The 23,357-nt window shown below is 42.0% G+C and overlaps 1 protein-coding gene across 1 annotated transcript in view; it reads left to right on the plus strand.

Moving 5' to 3' along the window:
• USH2A (usherin) overlaps window positions 1-23,357 on the plus strand; it is a 698,253-nt gene that overhangs the window by 657,070 nt on the left and 17,826 nt on the right. The window contains exons 65-67 of the mRNA XM_072948735.1: window positions 2,261-2,582; window positions 20,171-20,380; window positions 22,235-22,473. Of these exons, the coding sequence (XP_072804836.1) occupies window positions 2,261-2,582; window positions 20,171-20,380; window positions 22,235-22,473 (771 nt within the window). The remainder of the gene's footprint in view (window positions 1-2,260; window positions 2,583-20,170; window positions 20,381-22,234; window positions 22,474-23,357) is intronic.

Genomic DNA, 23,357 nt, shown 5'->3' on the forward strand with positions numbered 1-23,357 from the left:
GAGAGCTTTTGCCAGCCAGAGCTGGGCTGATCCAAAGTTTGTTCCAGGGAGAGTCTTTCTTACTGAATCCAGCACCTCTTCCAGGGACAGTGAGGCTCCCCTGGTTCTATTTGCCCCACCCTCACGGTTCCCCCAGCTCTGATCTCATGGTTTCTCGGGACGATGCCACTTTGCCAGCTCATGTTTTCTCAGCGGTCCCCTCTGTGTTTCTCTCCACACAGAAGAATCTGACCAGCAGCCCTCTTCCTGTAGCTTAAAGAATAGCTTGGCATTTTTCCCCATCACATTTTAAGTAACTTAAAATCCCCAGAGAGAAGAGTAATAAAAGACGTTTTATGCTTAAAATTTAGTAAAATGAACAGAACCACTTAAAAAAATTAAAGGCTGGGAGGGTGTTGATTTCCAACCACCGTCGGTAAGATTCAGCTGTTACTATAATCTACTGACGTGTGGATCAGATCCCTCCTGTAATTATCTCTGATACATAGTGCTGTTTCAGTGAAACATTCACGGTCTTCTTGCATCTTCTCAGAACAATTATTTAGGTTCGCATTAGATATTAAACAGTAATTAAAACTTCCGCAGGTATCTTCCTTATCTACTCCACATGCTATGTGAGTTGGTTTCCATCTTACTCTGATTCAAGGCATAAAAACGGGCCACATTAGCTGCAAAGCTATACATTTTATACTAGCTTCCTCTTTACCTGACTGGTCCCTGCAAGTTTTAAAGATCATAATCAGTTTGCTCCCCTCTGAAACTCTCATTCAAAAGGATTTCTAGGGAAGAAAAAGGTTTCCAGATGTGAAAGGGGCACTTCTCTCAGGCTGAAAAAAGAAAGTCTGATTTTTCTGAGAAACCTAGCCATGCTATTTAAGGCAACAAGATGTCTCTTTCCTGTCCACTTTAATTGAAGACGTAAGTGACATTAATGACTTAAAACAGAATGTCACTTCTATATGAAGTTGGGATTCGTGGTGTTTGGGGTCCTTCCAGCGGATTCATGTTTATTGAAGACTGCAAATTCGTGTGTTCTCCTTGGGGTACCGCCAGCTGATTAGTTGGAAAAGAGATCCTGGGAATACACTAAGAAACAGAAAGAATCTGACCCAGAATTTTAAAACCGCCACAGATAATCCTGAAAACAAATAATCCATATGTGGAAGATCTAAACTGACTTCTCAGAATCGCTTAGAAGTCAGACCTGCCCAGTCACAGCTGGTAGCCCCATCACGGTGGAGATGGAGCGGGCATCAGAGGAGCGGGAGGGAAGGAGCAGCAGAAAAGGGGAATGAGAGGTCCCCAAAGTGAGGAAGGGAGAGGGGAAACAGAAAGAAAGCAAGTCAGAGAACAGAAGGCGGTGATTATCTGCAGGAAGGAAAGCAGAAAATTGAAGAGGGAAAGGCTGGAACCGAAAGAAAGAAAGGGCGAAAGGTAGGTGGTGGCCGGAGCTTGGCGGGAAATTAGGGGTGTCATAAAGTCAGTGGGGCATGGGAAAGAGGGGGAAGGAATTATTTGCAGCCATAGGCACTTAAGACTAACAAAAGCCTCTTCTGTTGGAAGGGAAACGTCCCAGCTATGTAAATAGACCTTTCCGAGTGGCAGGAGACCAGCTTTGAGGAAAAACGTAATTGATTGGTTGAGCTTAACTGGATGGTGATAAGGTGTCTCCGTGATTGATAATCTGGTGTGTGGCTGGGTAAACTTTGGCCCCAGAAGGTCTCCGTATGGTGTTAGGGAGCCTGTTTTAAGATGTCAGGTATCAGGTGAGGGGATTTATTACCACGGAGACCTTAACTCCGTGATGTTCCTTCCTGACCTGGAAACACTCCCGAGGAATCATTTAGCTCCAGCTACAGAGGGAGGAGGAGCCCAGGGCTGTGGAAAACTGGTGCAGACTCCTAGGATCTGCATTCTTCCTCCCTGTGTCCAGTCATTCTGCAGAATACCAGCTTCCTGCTGGAGAGAATCTTGAAAGGTTATTGATTCTGTACATTCCTGTTTAGGAAAGGGTTGCATCCGGTCCACGCTTACTAGACAGGTGAGAGTCTTTTCTGTAGTTTGAAAAGCCAGGAGGATTGAAAATGTTCTGAAACTTCCATGGAAATATGACTGTTGTCCTTGAAAAGGATTCGTTGTAGACAAGAGTAAATATAAACACATCTTTTTGTTTTTTCAGAAAACACTTGGTCTTTGAAAGATTCTTCCCATGAAAATCTATGTTGCCAATAATGAATCATTTCTGCCTTGTGTCCCGAAGGTATGAAGTTCGAATTCAAGCCTGTACCAGGCTGGGATGTGGGTCAAGTGACTGGACATCTGTCCAGACCCCTGAGACTGCACCTCAGAAGCAGCCCTCTCCACACCTAGAGGTGCAGATGGCTCCAGGGGGCTTCCAGCCCACGGTTTCCCTTTTGTGGACAGAACCTCTCCAGCCAAATGGAAAAGTTTTATATTACGAATTGTATAGAAGACAAGTAGCAGCTCAGACTGGACAATCAAGTCCAGTGCTAACCTTTAATGGAAGCTCGACCTCTTTTAAGGATGCCGAGCTACTGCCTTTCACGGAGTATGAGTACCAGGTAAGAAATGTGTATACCAACAACTCACACTGAGATGGTGTGCACATCTCCGCGCCTGCCTGGAAGAAGTGCTTGCAATTTGAAAAGCTACTTAAAGAAATATGGAGCTTAAGTAATTTAATAATATTCTTTTTAGGTGGTGTGAGCGGTTAACGAGGGAGGGAAGGGCATGTTCATTTGCCTTCTTCGTTTTCGTGGTGCTTAGTCTGCATGACATGTGCGTGTTATCCCTACGCAGATTTCAGGCGAAGCATTTGCATTTCTTACTCACGAAGTGGTTTCCACCCTTAAGCTTCCGTCTGTCAGTGTTGCCTTGGTGGGAAATACTCCTTGTGAAAAGATTGCTTTGAAAATGACTCATTAATGGTACCAAGAGGAAATAAAATCTCATGGCAAGCATCTCCAGCCCCTGTCCTCTAGGAAGTCACGGGCTGCTGAGAAAAGTCTAGAGGAAAACAAACAACCTGTGCATGTTTTGTAGGAGGACAGCCTGGAAAAGAGGGCCTTGCATATGCCCCAAAAGCCAGGAATTAAGAAAAATATTGTGAAGGTATTCTGAAATCTACAGAAGACCTCTGTTAGGTTTGTTCCGTTTTGCCTTCAGAGCGCGTTTGCAGTCTTCTTGCCACAGCAGCCGCAGGTCCTGTGGGGGCAGAATCCCTCCACCCCGGGCTCAGGCTTGGTGCGAGGTGCAGTCAGCGTGGCAGGCCATCCCCTAGCCACGTGGTGGGCGCCTGAGCCATGCTCAGCCCCTCCGGCTTGCCTGGGACTGAGCAGATTTGCCAGCAAAGTAACTCAGTTTTAAAAGGGGGAGCTAAGAGGTCCTGATAAAATATCTCTAACTTCAACTCCAAAGCTTTTCTTATCCCTGTCATTTTCAAGCAAGTTTCTCCAACTGTTCTTTTAATTTCATATACAGTTGTCCCTCAGTATCCAAGGGGGATTGGTTCCAGGACCCCTGCAGATACCAAAATCCTCAAATGCTCAAGTCCCTTGTATAAAAATGGAGTAGTATTTGTATGTAACCTATGCTCATTGTCTCATATACTTGAACTCATCTCTAGATTATTTATAATACCTAAGACAATATAAATGTGATGTAAATAGTTACAAATACAATGTAAAGACTATGTAAATCGTGGCAGGCAGGCAGCAAATTCAAGTTTTGATTTTTGGAACTTCCTGGAATTTTTTTTCCCCAAATACTCTCGATCCATAGTTGATTGAATCCGTGGATGCAGAACCACAGATAAGGAGGGTTGACTGTACTCCCAAGAAACTCTTTTGCCTAAGTCAGAATCAGTTTCTCTTGCTTGCAGTCAAATTGTTACCCCGAACGGGGAAGGGAAAAGACCCCAGTTCTTGTCCTAACAGAAAGATAAGGATTCAGATGGGAGATGTAAGCATTGTGTAGTGAAAGATTTTAAAGGTTTTATTTAGCAAAGGGACAGTATACCTCCAAGAATGGGAGGCGGGCTGATCTGAGGGTGGAAAGTAGTGGTCTTGTTTGCCCCCTTCTCTTATACCTTCGCTTAGAGGTGGTCTCTTGACTGATTGATGGCTCTTGCCCCTGGAAATCTTTGGCCTCTAATTAGACAAAACTAAATGACCCACGGATACTAAAAGCATACCAGTGATGATAGCTTCCTTGGCATCATGTTGTGTCCTTGGGTTAAGTAATTGGCCACATGATCTATAATGTCTCATCGGTTTTCTAAGGAATGGTAAACTCCAAGCATGGGTCTTGCTGTTGGAGGATGGAGGGAATGAAAAATACCCACTGAACTGAGAAGGTACCTTGAGACTGAAGAACCTCCATCTAACCAATGGCTCAGTTTATTACAGGGTAACTTACAGGGTGGGGTTGAGCGGACAGTGATTCAGAAGACTGGTAGCCGCCCTCTGCCCTGCCAAGGAGCCAGTGGGACAATTTTATCCTTAATCTAGAGTCTGGATGTAGGTGCCTGGAAACAGGACGTGCGTTCCTAAGTCAGGATTTCTGAAAGGGTATCTATTTTCACTGGGAATATGTCAGCAAAGGTCTTCATCATTGTTTGGGGACTAACAGAGCATAGAGGCCACCTGGTCCTAGTGATTCTTAAACAATGTCTATTAACTACAAAGTCCTTGATGACCGAGAAGTGATTCACTGCACAGGACAGTCCGGGGTAGGGTCAGCGGAAGGGCAGGAGGAACTGTGTGAGCCCAGGAGGGTGTCCGTTAGGCCAACAGCTATACGCTCACCAGAAGCTAAGGACAACCAGGTACCAAGGGACCCACATTTCAGAGGGGAGATGAATTAAGGACGTCGGGCTTCACTGTCTCTTTTGTAACTGTTATTATTGTCTTCATCTCCCATACTCACCGTACTCAAACGAAATTACTTAATTTGATTTTCATAACAAACTGGTCTCAAAATTGCATTTACTAGCTAATCCTATGTTGTTACAGCATAAGGATAGAGAGAGAGAAAAAATCTAGCCTATCAGCCCCAAAATCCAGTCCTTACAGGAATTATTTTCAAAAATATAGATTAAACGCCAAAATAAATAAACTAAAATATTGGATTTATTTAGCCTGTGTAAATGCTGAGTCTTTATGGATCCCGAGTTATCTTACAGAAGTCATTTAGGAAGTAATGTACTAAAAGAATTGATTTCCCTTTAACAAAAGAACATTTTGTCTTTGAGATGAATTCAGATTGCTCTCAAACCTGTCTGAGGGCTACTTTAACTTCAAGTTGCTTTTTCAGAAAATATCTTTATTGTCCTAGAGTCATGGGTTCATCCAACATGTCTGTGATTTGACCCGTCCTCAGAGGAGTGTATTTTTGAAGTAATCCATATATTTGTAGGGAATGAAAGCAAAGAACTGAGAAACTGCCCAGAAATGTAAACCTATTCATCAGGCAGGTGGTGATGATCTGTGGTTGGGTAGGTGGCTTCCACCTGGTGTGCCTAAGGGGGTCAGGTGTCCATCCCCACACCCCTCTACGTGGCCAGACATTGTTGTCTTCATTTCTGGTTTTAAGTCATGGAAGGTAGCTTCCAAAATTTAGTTATGCGGGAGAACAAGACAGCATTCTCTAGTCTAAATTAATTCATCGACGACCAGCGATAGCACCCAGGGGAAAAGGATAGAGCGTGGATAACTTCTGATGGATGGGAGGGTCAAGAAATATCTGAAACAAGAGATTCTTACTGAGAGAGGAGGGAACCATTGGCTACAGAAGATCTTAATGCCAAGGACCGGCAAATGTTGCCTACCTCACAATTCACACAACCAGCTTGGGAACCAGCATGTCTGAAGACAGGAAAAAGCGATGTGATTTTATGAGCACCTTCTAAGTTTTTCAGTACTACCTCAGTTTTTAAAAAATGTCATACATTTTATTTGTCAACAATTTCTCGATAAAGCCAAAAAGTTTTCTAGAAAGAGTACCTAATTATGTTTTATATGAAAATGCTGTAGATTGAATCAAGTTAAGTTCCTTTTTCAGAAACTTGTCAGGAACACTCAAAATAGCCATCCTAGGTGTAGGTACACATTCTGAATCAAAGTGAAGTAAGAACTAGTTGTGCACATTCTATTGGGACTTGGTGTGGTTTTTTTTTTTTATTGAAGTATAGTTGATTGACAATGTTGTGTTAGCTTCAGGTGTACAGCATAGTGATTCAATTATACATATAAATTCTTTTTCATATTCTTTTCAATTATAGGTTATTACAAGCTATTGAATAGAGTTCCCTGTGCTATACAGTAGGACCTTGTTTGTTTATTTTGTATATAGTAGTTTGTATCTGTTAATCCCACCGCTTTCCCTTTTGGTAACCGTAAGTTTGTTTCTGTGTCTGTGAGTCTGTTTCTGTTTTGTAAATAAGTTCATTTGTGCCATTTTTTTAGATCCCACATATGAGTGATATCATACGATATTCATCTTTCTCTGTCTGATTTACTTATAATGATAATCTGTAGACGCATCCATGCTGCTGCAAATGGCATTATTTTGCTCTTTTTTGCAAGTTTCTTTATCCAGTCATTTGTCGATGGGCATTTAGGTTGCTTCCACATCTTGGCTATTGTAAATCGTGCTGCTATGAACACTGGGGTGCATGTATCTTTTTGAATTAGATTTTTCTTCAGATATATGCCCAGAAGTGGGATTGCTGGATCATATGGCATCTCTACTTTTAGTTCTTTAAGGAACCTCCATACCATTTTCCATAGTGGCTGCACAAAATTACATTCCCAACAGTGTAAGAGGGTTCCCTTTTCTCCACACCGTCTCCAGCATTTAGTGTTTATGGACTTTTTAACGATGGCCATTCTGACTGGTGTGACGTGCTACCTCACTGTAGTTTTGTTGTGCATTCCTCTGATAACTAGCGATCCTGAGCATCTTTTCATGTGCCTACTGGCCGTCTCTATGTCTTCATTGGAGAAATGTCTGTTTAGCTCTTCCACCCATTTTTGGATTGAGTTGTTTGTTTTTTTCTCATTGAGTTGTATAAGCTGTTTGAGTAATAGCTCGATACTGAACGCCCTAATGGTAGTGGCTCCCAGTGTTTATAGTACAAAAAGGATTGCCCAAAGAGTGCATTCAAAGTGCAGATACCAAGGGGTGGGGTGGGGATTCCCCAAAATCTGTATTTTTTTTTAACAAGCAGCTTAGATGATTCACAACCTACCTTTTTGAGAAATACTGCCCCAGAGGGTGCAGCGTTGTTGCCATGCTACTTAAGCCTGATTTTCAAGCACTGATTTCCTGAATCAGTGGTCCTCAGCCCTGACTGCACATTAGGGTCACCTGGGGAACTTTAACAGCCTTTCCCCATCCCCCTGTAGTTCTGATTCTGGGGTGGGTCCAGGCATCAGTGCATTTCAAGGGGTCCCCAGATGACTCTAATGCACAGCCAGGGTTGCGAATCACAGTCCTAAACCATCGTAAACTGATTGCCTAAGTAAGTGCAGCCTGCTCCCCACAAGCACCTAATTTACATGACGATAATTAACGACCAGCCTATCTACCTTGGTCTGTCCATGGCTTTCCTGAATCTGAGTCCTGTTTATGGCTTTGGTATGAAGCTGGAAAGAGGGACAGACTATATTACCTGCTAAGCTCATGTCTCCATCAATCATTTTTTTTTTTAACTCTGTAGCGTGGATTTCATTTGATTTCTGCTGTCGTTGTTTAATTCTGTTTCGTTTCTCACTCGGGAGACCTGGATTTTTGATGGGAAGAGTAACATTCATCATTATTTACAATGGGATTTTTTTTTTCGTAGTTTGAGTCATTTCAACAAAACTTCTGGAATTCTGGGATTTTGAAGGATTTGACTCTGAAGGATCAGCTTTAGTAAAAGGAGTAAGATCTGAAATAGAAATCACAGAAATTTGGATTTTTTTTTTTAAACTACTTCACCCAGATGAATGTCCTGGCTTTGCAGAGCACTGCAGCTCAGGGTCCCATTAACGAACATTTTTCAGTGAATTTCAGGTACAATTTAGTTTACCCAGAGCTGATTTTCAAACAACTCTATAAATGTTTGATTCATCCATAAATGAGATGCATCTTTACTAAATGAAATTCTTCCAGTGCGCAGAGCTTTCCTTTCCTTTTTTTTTTTTTTTTTGGTGGTGGTGGGGAACATTTTAAATATGAACTTTAATTTTAAATTTAAAGAAACACTGAAAATAAACACTTTTTACAAATTCTATCAAACAGTTAAAACATAATCTAGGAATGATAAACCTTAATTCTTAATTCAAAATAATGACATTCATAGATTGAAGCTTCCTCTGTGCTTTGGTTTCCGTATCTTTAAAATGTGGATGGGAGCCCCACCCAACTCCTGGGCTTGCTCTGGGATAAAACGTGTTGATATGTGAATGTGCCTCATACATAGAAACTATTCAACCAGTATAATAATAGCAGCGATCATTATTATTACCTTCTCACCTCGGAGCTGAAAAAGGACTTCTCTTCATACTCATAAGTCAACCAAGGACAGGTCTCTTACCGACATCCTACAGCCGTGTGTCTTCCTGTGACCAAGAGGACAGAGGACTGTGACTGAGTAGACCTGGTCATAGGACCCCTTCCTACAGTTGGGTTCAGGGGCATGTGGGGAACACTTTCAGCCAGAACCAAGAGCTGCCCCGGCACACGGCACACACCAGCCACGCTGCTGTGAAATAGATCATTTCCCAGTAGATGCTCACAGCCCTTCTGTTTTCCAGGTGAAGAAACTGAGTGAAAAAAATCACACAGTTTCGGGCAAGTTACTTAATTTTCTATAGCCTCACTTTCTCATTAAAAAAAAGGGGGGGGTATATTATGAGAACTGAGAAATGTTATATGGTAGGGCCACCTCCCCACTCTACCCTCAGCCCCCTACTCAATAAAAGAAGGGAAAAAAGCCAAGTTAAGAAAAGTCTTTTTTAAAAAATTTAAAAAGAGAAAGAAAATCCTTAAGTCTCTGACAGTGAATCGTTAATAAAATGCTAGAGTGTAAAAATCTCCAGCCAGGAGCACAGCTGGCTCTGAGGGGTGATGCCCCTTCCACGAGGCGCCTCAGCCTCCCTCATCCTCGCTGCTTCTCTCCCAGGAGGACTTGCCCGCATTCCCACAGCTAAGCTTCTTTCCAGCTGTCATAGTCTGATTCTGCAATTCTGTGACTGGCTACTTGCTTCAAATTGCTTGTTTTCTGTTCCTTTCACCCTTAACTCCTCCCTTCCCTAAGCGTTTTTATACATCACATTTAAAGAAAATTTATTGAGCATGTTTTCCGTTTGGCTTTGGACTTGGCATTTAATTAGGTGTTAATCCCACGAATTTATGTCTGACCAGCATGGAGGCTTTTGTTTGGTTCATTTCTCCCACGAGATCCCAGCTGCTCCACCCTCAACTCCCGCAGCTCAAGGTTTTAAATGATTTATTGATACTGGCTGACTCAGCAGTGCGTTTATTCTAAAATTTTAGAGCCTGAGCACTGCAACTTAGCCTGACGGCCAGCAGGACATTTCAGTGAATGGAAATCTGAATTCTGCCACTGGGCCAGGGACCGTGTCCGGTTTTGCCATCAGGTCTTTTGTGCCAAGAGGAGATCGTTTCTGCCTGTGAGTGTGCGGGCACACTTGGGAGCAGGCCCTAGTTCGCACCGGTGCAAGTCCCTGTTCTTTCCTGTCTCTCGCGGCAGCTCCTAGGCCCCCATTCCTAAGTCCCCATCTCTACGTACAATCTCTGCGCCACCTGTGGGATGGATGGCTTCTCCCCCTCAAGGGGAAGAGGATGCTGAAACCATTCAGTGAAGCACATGTTGATCCCCCCGTCTCTGTGTTAGAGGCTTGTTTGCTGGACGTAAAACATTCAGTGCAACCAGATTTTCTCCAACTGAATGTAGATAATGTGTAATTTCCAACCCATTCTCCTGGCTCTTCACAACAATTCCTGTTCAGCAAGGTAGCTATAAAAGTGAATGCTTCCCAAAGTCACCTGGGCCTCAGGTCCTACCAGAACATCCAGGAAAAGTAGAGACATGTTTTACTTCTTTCCCTCAACCCTTTAAGTTGAGGATTTAATAACTTGTCATTATTATGCACCCACCAGGTTCAGAGTGTAGACCCAATTGCTGGGATTGGAGCAGGAGGCTAAAAACCACAGACTCTCCCCCTCAGGGGCTTAAAGTTTAGTTGATAAGACAAAGAAACAGGCCCATGAACAATGTATTCATAAAAATGCATGGAAGGTAGCATCAGCTGTGACGAGAGAGACCTGAATGATCGAATGATGGTGCAGCAGACCTGGGAGAAGCAGAGACCTCCTGGTCCTCACCTTCAGGGACAGCGCCGTCTCAGAGCCGGACTCCCCTGGACGCTCATTCCACTCCCTGGCCTGATGGCCTTGAGGAGCACGGGGTGTTCCTTGATATGAGAGACATGAGGAGGCACTATTTCTCCATTTCTTCAGTCTCACAAAAAATGCCTTCTAAATCTGCATTCTCTGATGCCCCTCCCAGCCTACACACTGTTACTGGTGCCTTGTAAGGGTTCAAAATGTTCTCCCCTCCCCCAGTAAGGATCTCAGCAGGAAGCAGCATGCTCTAAAGGGCATTTAAAGGGCATTTAATGAAAAGGTTATTTACAGAGGTGTGGACGGGATGAAGGGAGTCAGCAGGATGTTGAGGCATCCAGGGACAGCCGTAGCCAGAAGCTATTTCCCTCTAGGCCTAAAGGGACAAGGGGAAGAGGAAGCTCCTGGAACTCAGCAAACGCTGTAGCCAGTGGGGAGGGGCTGCCCTGTAGAAGCCGTGCCCATAGAGAAGGAACACAGCCTTGCCAAATGGGGATGCCACAGAGAGAGCAAAGGAGAAAGCAGAAACTCTCTTCCTCTTTTGTAAAGCAGTCTGCAGAGCCAGCCTTTGGTGGGTACAGAGCAGAGGTGGGCAGAGAATAGATTTGGGGACAAACGGAGAATGCCCAGCACATGCCCTGTACCCCAGACTGGCGCTGCTTCTCGCCCAAGTTGTGACAGCACCTTCGCCAGCAGAATTCTTTCTGAGCTGGGGGATCACCTGGCAAGCTTCGGCTGGCCACTCTACGATTATTGACAAAACATTAAGTGAATCTGAAGGTTTTAGGGGGCTTGCTTGGACTAATGGTTTGTTTCCATTAAATTCTAAATAAATGTCTTGGCCTATAGGAAGCAATCAAATCTACAGGTGGAAACAAAAACGTTAACATATTGAGGTAAATCAGATGCCTTCAATTGAAATCTTTAAGAAGGTAGTCGAGGTTTTCTCTTGTAAATTGATTTATCTATCTGATCATGACTAAGATGCCTGTAAGTGTCTAGGAGATTGTACAGTTCTCTCCCAAAGGCATATTTGCAATGGAAACTGGAAATGGATTTCTTTTCTTTGAAGAATCCATTGAATTGCTCCACTGTTTCCTTTTCTCATACTTTGGGGTGCTTTTAAGAAATTTTAGTTAATAATAAGGTATGTAGAGGATGCCATCCAGTCAACAAATTTTGATGTAGAAGTATATTTTGGAAAAGCCAGGCTTTATTTATTCTAACTCTGACTTCCTGAGTGGAGAAGTACCTGGAGACAGAGACACAGAGAGCTGTGGGCAAACCTCAGGATGCTGTGGGGGTTTTCAAATCTGTTGTTGATTTATCACAGCTAAATGGACCCGGAAGTGAGTTATAGAATTGCTGTTCAGTCTCTCTTTCTTTCCCAAGCAGTCAAGTCACTCTCTCCTGACTTTCCACACAAATAACATAATAATAACCATCATTCTTTATTTAGTGCTTGCTATGTGCTAAGGACTATGTTAAAAACTTTGCATGCTTTAACTCATAATAATCATTTGAGATAAGGATTATTATGAACAATAGCACTTAGAAATCCGAGGCACTGTGAGACTGGTTAACATACCCAAGGATACAGCTGGTGAGCAGAAGAACTCAAACTTGAACCTTGAAATTCAGGTTCCAAAGACTGTGTTCTTAAATTCACCCTCTGGTGGCTCCAAACTGCATTTGTGTACAGCTCTGGGGCTTCCAAAATTTTAATAAAATATTTATAAGTGTACTTATCCACCACCCCATCCCTCAAAATTTATAGCAATTTTATTGCACATAAATCTCAGAATAGCCTTGCAAGGTAGATATTAATTTCTTCTGTATCATCAGAAAACTAAATGATGGGGCAAGTTGCCTAGTCAGAAAATGGCAAGAGTTAGAACTCAGGCCCAGATGTTCTGCCCCAAATCCAGTCCCCCCGCAATAGGAGTGTGAACTCCTGACCCTGCCAAGATAAACTGACTTAGGTTGTAATCCGGGCTACATGGTTTATTGGCCCTGTATCCTTGGCCAGCAATTTACTCTCTAAGCCTCAGTTTCCTCACCTATAAAATTGGAATGAAAAGACCTACCTTATAGGGTTGCTGTGAACTTTAAGTAAGTTAATTTAAAAGCCAGGAGACTGTCTTGTATGTGTAAAATTAAAATTTAAGATAGAAATATATAGAAGTTATTCAATATCCAGTTGTCCTTGTATAATGTAAATAAAGTCCCTCCCTTAATGGGAAACAGCCCACCACCACCCCGACTCCTCTTGGCCTTCCATGAAATGCAGGCTTCTTTCTGGTTCCATGAGGTCTTTCCTGGTCTGACTTTTGTCCACCTCTGTCCTCATCTCGTCACTCTCTGAACTTTACTCTCGAAGTTCAGCTGCACCAGCCCTTTTGAAAATCCAAGAATCCAGCCTCAGGGCCTTTGCACTTGCTTTTCCTTTGCCCAGAATGTTCTTCCCCAGATCTTTGTCTGGTGTCCTTCTTCTTGCCATTAATATCCCAGCTTGATTATTACCTCCCGAGAATGCATCCTGAACAGTTCACCCATTCTCTGCTACATCATTCTGTGCTGTATAGTGTATGCACTGTAAGTTGTTTCCTTTCCAGCACAGATCATTACCTATTTGTTCTGTGTTCACTGACTGCCTCTCCCTACCAGGGTGTTAACTCCAGTCTTGTTGACTGTTGTATCCCCGCTCGTAGAGTAGTGTCTTGCACACAGAGGGGCTCCATCGGAGTCTGTCAAATTAATGGATGATAAATAATAATCTGACCTGGTTAGCTATGCTATCATTTCTAGAGATGTTAGTCATAATTGGTGATTGTGAGCTTAGCTTACTCTAGCAACTAATTGTGGAGAAAGGATATGTTTCCGATGTTATATTTGTAGGGTGTAGTTATTATTTTAGTTAACATAATGGAATTCAAGTGTGTTTACACATGTTTAGAGTGGTATGGAAGGTATGTGAATAGTATTTGCCTCTGCATAACATGTACTATTGTTTTAAGTGTGGTAAGTGGCAGCCGGTACGGGTGCCATGACGACTGTGGTCATTTCCATCACTTCACTTTGGGGCTATTCTCTGCAGAAACAGCCTTTCCATGCAGGGTTCCACAAACTCCCTGGGCAAGTGTGTGATCAATTTCAAATTTTCATTATCATTGTGAACATCAAATGGAAGCTAATCTCAGTATTTCCCAGTGATCCTGAAGCCAGTTTTCCCTTCCTCGTATTTCAGAAGAGAGCCATTCATGTTTATCGAGCGCCTCTGAAGGGCGAGGCTGGGTGCTAAGCAGGAGTGACGGAAGGTACCCCTTTCTGGCGAGGAAAATGTCTTGTAATCTCTTTACTAGTTTCACAGCTCTGAATTTCAAAAGTGCCAATAGAAAGGAAGACAATGTTCTGCTGTTCCCTTCTTCCCCTGGGTCCCAGAATTCAATTAAAATCATGTTCCATCTTGCCTGATCCAAAACGTTTTAGATTAAAGGAGCCTGGCATGCAAGGGCCGTATCTGTAAAAGCATAACTAGAATGGACCCTGCAAAGCACCATGCAAACAGAGATGCTGAAGAAAGTCCATTTGATGATGAAAGAAAATCAGATGGGTAGATAGATCGCTACACAGAGCTTTTCTGCAAATTATTCCTTTCTGACTGCAGCCTGCAGGACTGTTCACGAAATTTAAAAAAATAAAATCTTGTTATCATATCATTTGAGATTTATCGCCTCCTCTTTTTAGCCGTGAGTCTCTCCTAACCACAATTCTGGCGAAACCCATTTTGCCATGTTGCTCTTTGAACATACTCAAAACCCACAAGAAGCTACCCTTTTAAAGAAGCTTTAGCCCAAGAGCCACGGGAAAATAGACTCCAAGGTTGTGGATGAATTGATATGATTTCCTTGATTGTATCTTTTTATTTATGAGGCATAATTTATGAGCGCTGGGGAGCAAACTGCAATGAGTGATGACTCCCTACAGCCAAAGTCATAAATCAGGAGCCGTGAAAGAAGAGGTGATTGTGATCGAATCTATTGAATTAGCCGTTGGCCTTAGCCAATACAGGTATCGGAAAGACCTTTTTAATATCTATTTGTCTCTCTCCTGGGAATGTGATAACAATCTCATTACATGCCCCTAGGAAACAAATAATTTAATTGTTTGCCTGTTAACATGCAACCTATTTACTCTTCTTATTAATTACTGGCATGGCTGTTCATGTCAGATTTTTGTCTATTTCTGATGTGAATTGTCATGAAAATATATTCACATTCCCTGGTTTTTATAAACATGATGTCGCCTCCCTAGCACTGCTGGATATAAAACAATATTGTTGAAATATTTTTGTTTTATTAAAAACTGTCATTATTCCACCAGGAAGGATGTTATAGCAAGTCACAGAAGTTACAGAAAACTGAAAAAAACCCTCCCCATGTCAATCCTCTGAGAATAACAGTTATACTACAATTTATAATAAACAGCCTGGGGAAAAAAAAAAGAGCAAAATCTCAAATTGCTCCAAGGACAAGGACAGCCACCATCACTTACACTAGGAGCCAACAGATTAGAGCGTTTTTGTGAAAGATCGCTGGCTGAGTTTGGTTATGCCTGTGGTTCTTTTCTGTATGGAAAATGATTGCAAATACAGGACCAAGCAGACATCGGCTGGATGCTGACAGTACAGAAGGCATCCCCAGGTATGTTCTCCTGGTCTTATCGAGATGTGGCATTTCCTCGGCCAAAAGAATCATAAAATATTTTTACAAGTAAGGAGATTTTTTTATGATATGATAAAGGAAAAACACATCAGTAAACCTAAAAATTAACAGCAAAAGTTTCTCTTTGCACTAAGACTGCACTTGGAAAACATCAGTCCTAGGAAATGCTGTTTCAGAAACTTATGAGCCACTGAGTGAGACAAAGCATTAAAATGAAAACTACTTTATAGTTAAGTGTGAAAATTGCACTAAAGAATAAGTAGCTCTGGGAGGGGGGCAGGTAGAGGTCTGTGGTAGAATGTATGCTTAGCATGCACAAGGTCCTGGGTTCAATTCCCAGGACCTCCACTGACAAAAAAAGAAACAGAAAAAGAATAATTAGTCCAGTAAGGTAAGCACCCAGTGGGCCGCCACTCTATGTGGAGAATTTCTGACACATCTCCCCTTTTCCCATCCTCAGCAGAGTCATGGTTCCTTCTCTTTCTCTTTTACAAAACTTATTACAAATGCTTCTGTTTGTGAATCCTTGCTTTCCTTTGGGAATAAAATTAGGAGAAAGTTTGGGTGAGAGGAATGAGGAGCATTTTGAATAGTTAATAACATTCATCTGGGCTGCAAGGAAAAATACAGACCCAACAAGTTCCAGAAATATTGGTGTTTCAAGAAATTTGCACCTGGAATGAAAACGAGGCAGCAAGAGGTGGTTCTTCCAAGGCCAGTGCACTCTGGTTGTTTGGGACCATGGCCACGGTGATGAACTCGGTGATGACTATTGGAGCTGTAACATACTCAAACAGATACGTGCTTTGTGCTTATCTGAATGACTGAAGGCAATGACAAAAGTCATGCAAAGTGCAACCCTAAAGAGACATCATGTGAGTAGAACTTGAAAAAAATGTCTGGTGCCTAGAATTCTGTACCTGGTTCTGTAGCGAATAACAAGACTGGGCAGAAGAATCACTTGGAAATGTGTTTAAAAGGCGGGTTCCAAGATCTTTTCACCAGACACTCTGTTCTGGGACCCCAAGATGATTTTGATGATCGTAGCCAAGACACACATTTTGACAATGACCCCTCTGAAGGAGGATTTCTAAGAGGCAGTTAGAAAGGACACAGGACAAACAATTGAACCCATTGTTTCCACAGCAACAAGATTTGGACAGCTTGGTCACAGATGTTGACATTTCACGTAATTAAAACTTTTTAAAGCAAAATACAGTGATTAGTCCAGGGGGCTGGGGAGGTAGGCAGAGGGTAAATAAAAGAATAATTTTATTTTTTAATGGACAACAGCATAAAGATTGTAATAGTCACTAGTTAGATAACAAAAATTACACTGGAAATAAATTGAAACATATATTAATTTACTTTTCACTACTCGGTTGTAGAATTTGTGGTTAGATCATTTTAGTTATTTTTAATTTATTCAAATAGTTAACCTGTGTTTTCTGTGACATCTTCTGACACTGTAACTCCTTTCATGGTTTCAACTGAAACTTTAGAGAGGAAAGCACCCAGCTCGGCTAGTCCTAATGTGTTCTCATTTTTAACGGCTCTGCACTGCGAAGTTCCTAACACTTACAGTTACAATGTGTGTGTCTGTCAGTCTGTACACACACATGTACAAATGTTCTTTAAACGCAAATAATCAGTTACTTTAGTGGAAATTTTAATCACCTTTAAATTTTTTTATTATAAAAGAACAAATATGTTCAGTTCAACTGGATGCTGTGGGCATGAGGATATTCTGAATGAACAAAAGATGAAAAGTATCCTTACTCTCTTTTCTCTTGGCCACAGAATTCATAAGCTGTACTTTTGTCCCGACTTTTAAAATGTCCCTTCTTTTCTGTGAGTAGCTCACACACTGTTGACGTAGTCAATAGTCGTGTGAGGGACTCTTGGGTTACAAACCAGATGGATTGGCTTATCAGTTAGGTAACAGGTAGGTGGTAGAAGATAGACAGATAGAATACGTAGAGATAGACTAAGTGGGCCACCCTACGTCTCTTCTCAAGATATTTCATTTCTCGATTTTTATATAGGTTCATTAAAAATAAAAGATCAGGGCATATTACTCAGATTTTCCCATGCAAGAGCTCTGCTTTTTCTTTCTTTGCCATATAAACCATGGACCCAAGACTTGGGGCCATGGTTTCTCAGAAGAAATAAATCATAAGCATAATCTGTTAGTATTTTTTATCCTGAACCTCAAACTGTACGTCACTTCCTTTCTCTCTTGTTTAGCTGGGCGTAGACAAAAATCCACAAGGACTTTTGGGTAAAGGACTTAGAGAATATCATTGGTGGTGTCCTTTTTTTTTTTTACTTGTCTGCTGGTGATTTGGTCTAAGAGACTGCCTTGTGGTGCGAGTTTTGTGAGATCCATAAGGCTGCAGGACCACGGCTTTCCCTTCATTGTAACTGCTTTCATTTGCAGAAGAGCTCATGTAAAGAGGCTGCTCCTGCTTTGCATAAGCATGTTGATTTATATGAATGCTATTTTGATCTCAAATTGATTGAATACTAAAAAGAAAGGCTCGGAAAAAAAGCACTGTATTATGAAGGTCTCCTGTCAAAGACAAAAGACACTAGACCCCACCTACATTCCCGGTTACTCGTGGGGAATTCTGTATTGTCTGGTTTTTAGGAGAGAATATTTCTAAGGAAATACAGCAAGACATTATATTATTGAGACTCAAGTGTTTTAGATTACCATGGATTAAGTTGAATTTTGGAAATAGGACTCCACCCAGTAAAAGCTCATGTAATGCAGAAAAGCATGAGGTTCAGTCGTGTCTGCCAACACCAGCATTAAAAAGCCTTGCTAGTATTTGGTGCTTAGTAATTAACTGGCAACTTGCTAATTTTTATTTTATCACACCTAGTTGCACTTTCCTCCTTGTTTCCTTCTCCATCCATTGTGGCCCCCACTAAAATTCTATGTGCCCTTAAATCACCAAAGCCCTACTCATGGCAAAGCATTTGATATCAATTTGTGTACCTTATTTTGTATCCCTTTCTCAAGAATATTTCCTTTTCAGACTTTGTCATTCACTGTGTGATCAAAAATGTCCCCCTACTCCCCCTGAAAAGATACTTGCAGTAAAAGAAGTTAGTCTGGAGCAGACTGAGGGGTCCAGGACTCTTTCACATCAGCCCTGAAATCTGGCCTCTTCACCAGTCACCCCCTGCAGCTCCCCGTACCCTGTTGTAAGATTGGCCTTGGCCATTTCAGAAGAGATGCTAAAAGCAGCCTCAGTTCTGTTCTGCCCTGGACGCTGGTTTCCAGGGAGCCTGGCTCACCCATTGTTAAGACAGTTTCTTGCTCCTTGCTTCCCTGTGCCTATCAAAGTAAACCTCCATCACTTGAGACGACCTGGCCATGTCTATTTACTCTCGCAAGCTAAGAGACTTTACCTAATCCAGAACTGCAGGTAATTGTCTACACACGAGTCATTTAATATTCATGATCCTGAGTCTCTTATTTTTTATCCATATGGATGACACAAGAATCAAAAGCACAGTTTACTGGAAAGAGCAATGGAAGAGTTCACTGGTGAGCAGAATTCCAGTTTCAGCTTTTGTGACTCCTGTCACCTTGGACAAGAGAGTGACATTTCAGAGCTTCAACTTCCTCATCTGTAAAAGGGGCTGATAATACCTTCTTCAGCCACCCCACAAGGTGGTGATGTGAGGACTAAGTCAGCTAACATGTGTTAAAGTGCTTTGTAAAGTACAGAATTTATACAAATGTGAGTGATTATTATGCAAACGATGAGAGAAATGTATCAGAGCTCTAAAAAGAGCAGTTTCTGCTATGTAAGTAGGTTAGTTACTTCTTTTTAGGATGAGGCATGTATGTCAATTATTTCTCAATAAAACTGAAAAAAAAAGGTGGGGGATGCTTCTGGCAATCTTATCAGCAAGAGGCTGGAGATTGGCATTTGACAGCAATCCAAGAGCAATTCAACATCAGAAATTTTACTTTTACAAAGAAATCTACCCCAAAAGAAGTATGGAAACACTGATAGGAGTTGGTCTAACTACTGAAAATCTCTGTAATATTTATTTATAAAAATGAATATATTAATATTTATATATAAATATTGTATATACTATATATTGTGTATATTATAATATTATATATATACACACACACACAAAGACACTAAGCGAGGAGAAAATTTCTGGAAGTTGGACTCACACGGCACGAAAGCTTAGTAAGGAGGACTCCCACTCCTAAACACGCAGACAGTCTGCTTGGATTGCCATTTAGATCTATCATCCTGATTGATCACTGTGTAGCTGGCTGTTATTGGGTCTAATTTAACCCTATACACTCACACATCCATCTCCTCTGTCTATTGTACCTGACACCCTACAAATTACTTACTCATGCAAATGATGACCTAAGGCAACCTTTTAGGATATTCGCGTTTAATTATACAAATGATTCTTGATAAATAAGATTATACATCCTTCCATATGTTTATTCCCTCCTTAATGAAAGGAAAATTTAATTTTCATGCAGATTTGATGGGGACAGGGTTTAAGAATTGCTGAGTTTTATGGAGTTTGCAGATCCATGCAGTTTGCAGAAGTTGACAGAATCGCTCGGTGCCCAGCACAGAGACGAGCAGTTTTCCATTAGGCTTTAATCAGCCCAGCCTGTCGCGAAGCTGGGGCTCCAGTCAGCCTCCTCAGTGGTCAGGTGGTCAAAGGCAAGGAAGAGGAAGGACCTGCCCTCCTTTGTGATCACAAAGTTGCAAGACCAGGAGGGAGGGTATAGCTCAATGGTAGACCGTATGCTTAGCACACACGAGGTCCTGGGTTCAATCCCCAGCACCTCTGTTAAAAATAAATAAATAAACAATTAAACCTAATTACCCGCCCCCACCAAAAAAACAAAGTTGTAAGACCAGCTTGTGCTTGGCAGCTCTGAGTTGGCAACTTGTTTGCAGCCTGAGGTTATCTTGCTTTTGACTGGTCTCATTCATTTCTCTTTGAAGGTCTGGGCTGTGAATTCAGCAGGAAAAGCCCCCAGTCGCTGGACGCGGTGTAGAACCGGGCCTGCCCCACCAGAAGGTCTCAGGGCCCCCAAGTTCCATGCCGTCTCTTCCACCCACGCAGTGGTCGACATCAGTGCCCCCCGGAAGCCCAACGGGATCGTCAGTCTCTACAGACTGTTCTCCAGCAACACCAGCGGGGCCCCGACGGTGGTGAGTAGCAGTACTCTGACCGGTTTATTTTTTAAAAAATAATAATATACCTTGATGCCCTTGCTCTTTCTTCCCCTTGCTCCTTCTTTCTTATCCATCTGTTCTCAATTGCCCTGTGGTGCCATGAGAAGCACAAAGATCCTTCTGTGAAAAAATAGCATTGGGAAACATCCAGAAGATACGTCAATGCTCAGGGAAGGAAGGGCTAAAGGCGTGATTAAAGACTCTGCAAATCACGTAAGATACCTAAGACTTTAGAGATCATCAAAGTAAGTGAATTAACTTAATTAGAAAACACATGTCAAGCACTTGACATAGTCATGGCTTATATTAAGGAGCCAACAAATAGTCTTCGGTGGTGGCGTAAATGCTAACATGAAAAAGGAAAAGAGCACAGGAAGGCTACCCTCAGAATCCCCATTTTGGCATGAGCAACTCTCTGATAATACACTGAAAACTCAGTCTTTGATGACTTTGAGAAAGTTCCAGCTCTTTGGAAGAGACAGCAGAACAGCTCACTGTCTGTGTGGTAATACATTTGGGGCACGTGGAGGAGACAAAATGGACTGTGGGGGAAAATCGTCTTTTGATTTTGGACAAGCCATTGGCTGGAAGGGACACTCATAATCAGCCAGACCAGTTCCTGCATAATTTAAATGAAGAGACGACGAACCAGTGGGATGAAGTCTCTTTTCTCTACAGGACACCTTGTGTCACTCTCACGTTTCTCATGAATAAGTATAGATTATAATACTTTGTTCCCACAAACCTCATAGAGAAACTTCGCAGATCCCAGTATTACATTATAAATTATTTAGACCAATTTAGGGAGCAATTTTGGCAAGTGTGGAGAACTCCTCTGAGGCCAGTGAGCCAGGTATTGAAATACAATTTCAAAAGATAACTCATATGCAAGGAAGTCTTGTATTGAATGTTAAAGAAATATTAGCATATTTTCTACAAGGCTTTGTAGTCAATAAATATAGATGATGTAAATACAATCAACCCTTGATTATCCACACTTATAAAATGGTAATATTAATAAACTAAAATAATTTATATTTGGAGTACACTGTACGCATTTTTTTAAACAGCAAGTAACTGTTCTTAATTATACATCGCTTATGTCAATGTGAAAATTAGTTTCCCAGTTTCTGAGCTCTTCTGTTTCCAAGAGCACTTAATGAAACCACAATAAGTTAAAAAAAAATTTGCTCCAAATCAAAAAGTTTATAATACAACAAAGGTAATTGAAGAAAAATACTATATTTCATGCAAATCAATACCCTTGGATGGAGACATGAACTTTCAAACTCTCAAATATATATAAATATATAAAGCATATATTTCAAGTTCTTAAATACTCAATTCTAAGATTTGGGAAGATTAGAGGGGATTTTTGACCCCAAAATTAGATGCCAGTAACACTGGGAGAATAAGGACCTCAGTGAGTGTTGACTTAGAAATGTAATTTACAGGTAGATTTTGTTTTCCAAAAAGAGCATCCTTCTGAGGGTCACAGAATTTGGTCAATATTTGATTATTTTGTGAGTTTTGCACCATTTTCTAATGTCTTTCTATGGTAATGGACAATGTTGTGCCTTGTGACTTCTCTCATGTTACCCCAAACTTCCATCCAACTTTTATTTCATTGCCTTTTTTGCACATTGAAGCCATGCCTCTCCAGCTGGCTGGGTCACTCCTGAGGGGAAGAACTGTGCTAGAGGCCGCAGTGCAGCTCCCAGAGTGACCGGGGTGGGACCCTATTCACAGAAGGTGTGATCCTTGGTAGAAGTGAATCAGCTGCTGTGATTTGTGACACAGCCGCATCCCGACTCCTCTCTCCTCCTGCAGCTGTCTGAAGGCACGGCCACCCAGCAGACTCTTCACGGCCTGCAGCCCTTCACGACGTACTCCATCGGGGTGGAGGCCTGCACCTGCTTCAACTGTTGCAGCAAAGGGCCAACAGCCGAGCTGAGAACGCCTCCGGCTCCGCCTGCAGGACTGTCCTCTCCCCAGATCCAGATGCTGGCCTCGAGAACAGCTTCCTTCCAGTGGAGTCCCCCCCAGTTCCCCAACGGTGTTATTCACAGGTAGCGTGGGGAAGCCAGAAGGACAAATAAACCACAGTAAGACATGCAGAGAGACATGCAAATACCCACACTCCCCCAGGGGGTCTTCCGTACTGAACAGCCACCTATAGCAAAACAGACCAAAAAAATTGATCTGAGTGGTAACGTTCCCTGCAAAGTATTTCAATCATAAAATCAGCTAATGATAGAAATGTGAACTATCTTTAAATAAGAAAGACGATGCAATGTGCTTCCATTCCCAGAAAGGCTCTGCCCCTCACTGGCACGTTTCATCCTACAGGGCACAGCTGCCACATAAGGAACTTCAGTGGCTGCTAAGTCAGAATTTCCTTGATCTAATTTAAAATGTCGTGATCAACCCCTGTTGGAAAGAACTAAGATGTTATTTCATTCAAAGTAATCTTAAGGGAAAAACGATATCCTTTATTTTCGACAGAGGAAAACAATTTTATCTCTCCTCTAAAAAGAGAATGATCTGATTGCTACCAGCAAGGATTCCTCAGTGCTGGGTGGATGGCAACACGCGTACACACGTGGCGTCGCTCATCACTTCTCTGGTTACGTCCGCTGCCTGTTCCAGTGGCGTTTAAATAAAGTGTATCTGAGAGCAGTCTCCCGCAGATGGAAATTTTAAAGAGCTGCTAGTTCTGTGAAAACAAGATGTCTTCTCACAGAATATCACCAAGTTTAAAAGAGAGTTAGATGGCGGGGGGTGGGGGTTGAATATAGTTCAGTGGGAGAGTGGGTGCTTACCATGCACAAGGTCCGGGGTTCAATCCCCAGTGCCTCCACTTAAAAAATAAATAAGTCAATAAATAAATAAACTTAATTACTCCCTCACGTCCTCAAAAATAAAATAATAAAATAAAATAAAAGAGAAGTCA

This window comes from Vicugna pacos, chromosome 23 (genome assembly GCF_048564905.1).
Source record: "Vicugna pacos chromosome 23, VicPac4, whole genome shotgun sequence".
NCBI lineage: Eukaryota > Metazoa > Chordata > Mammalia > Artiodactyla > Camelidae > Vicugna > Vicugna pacos.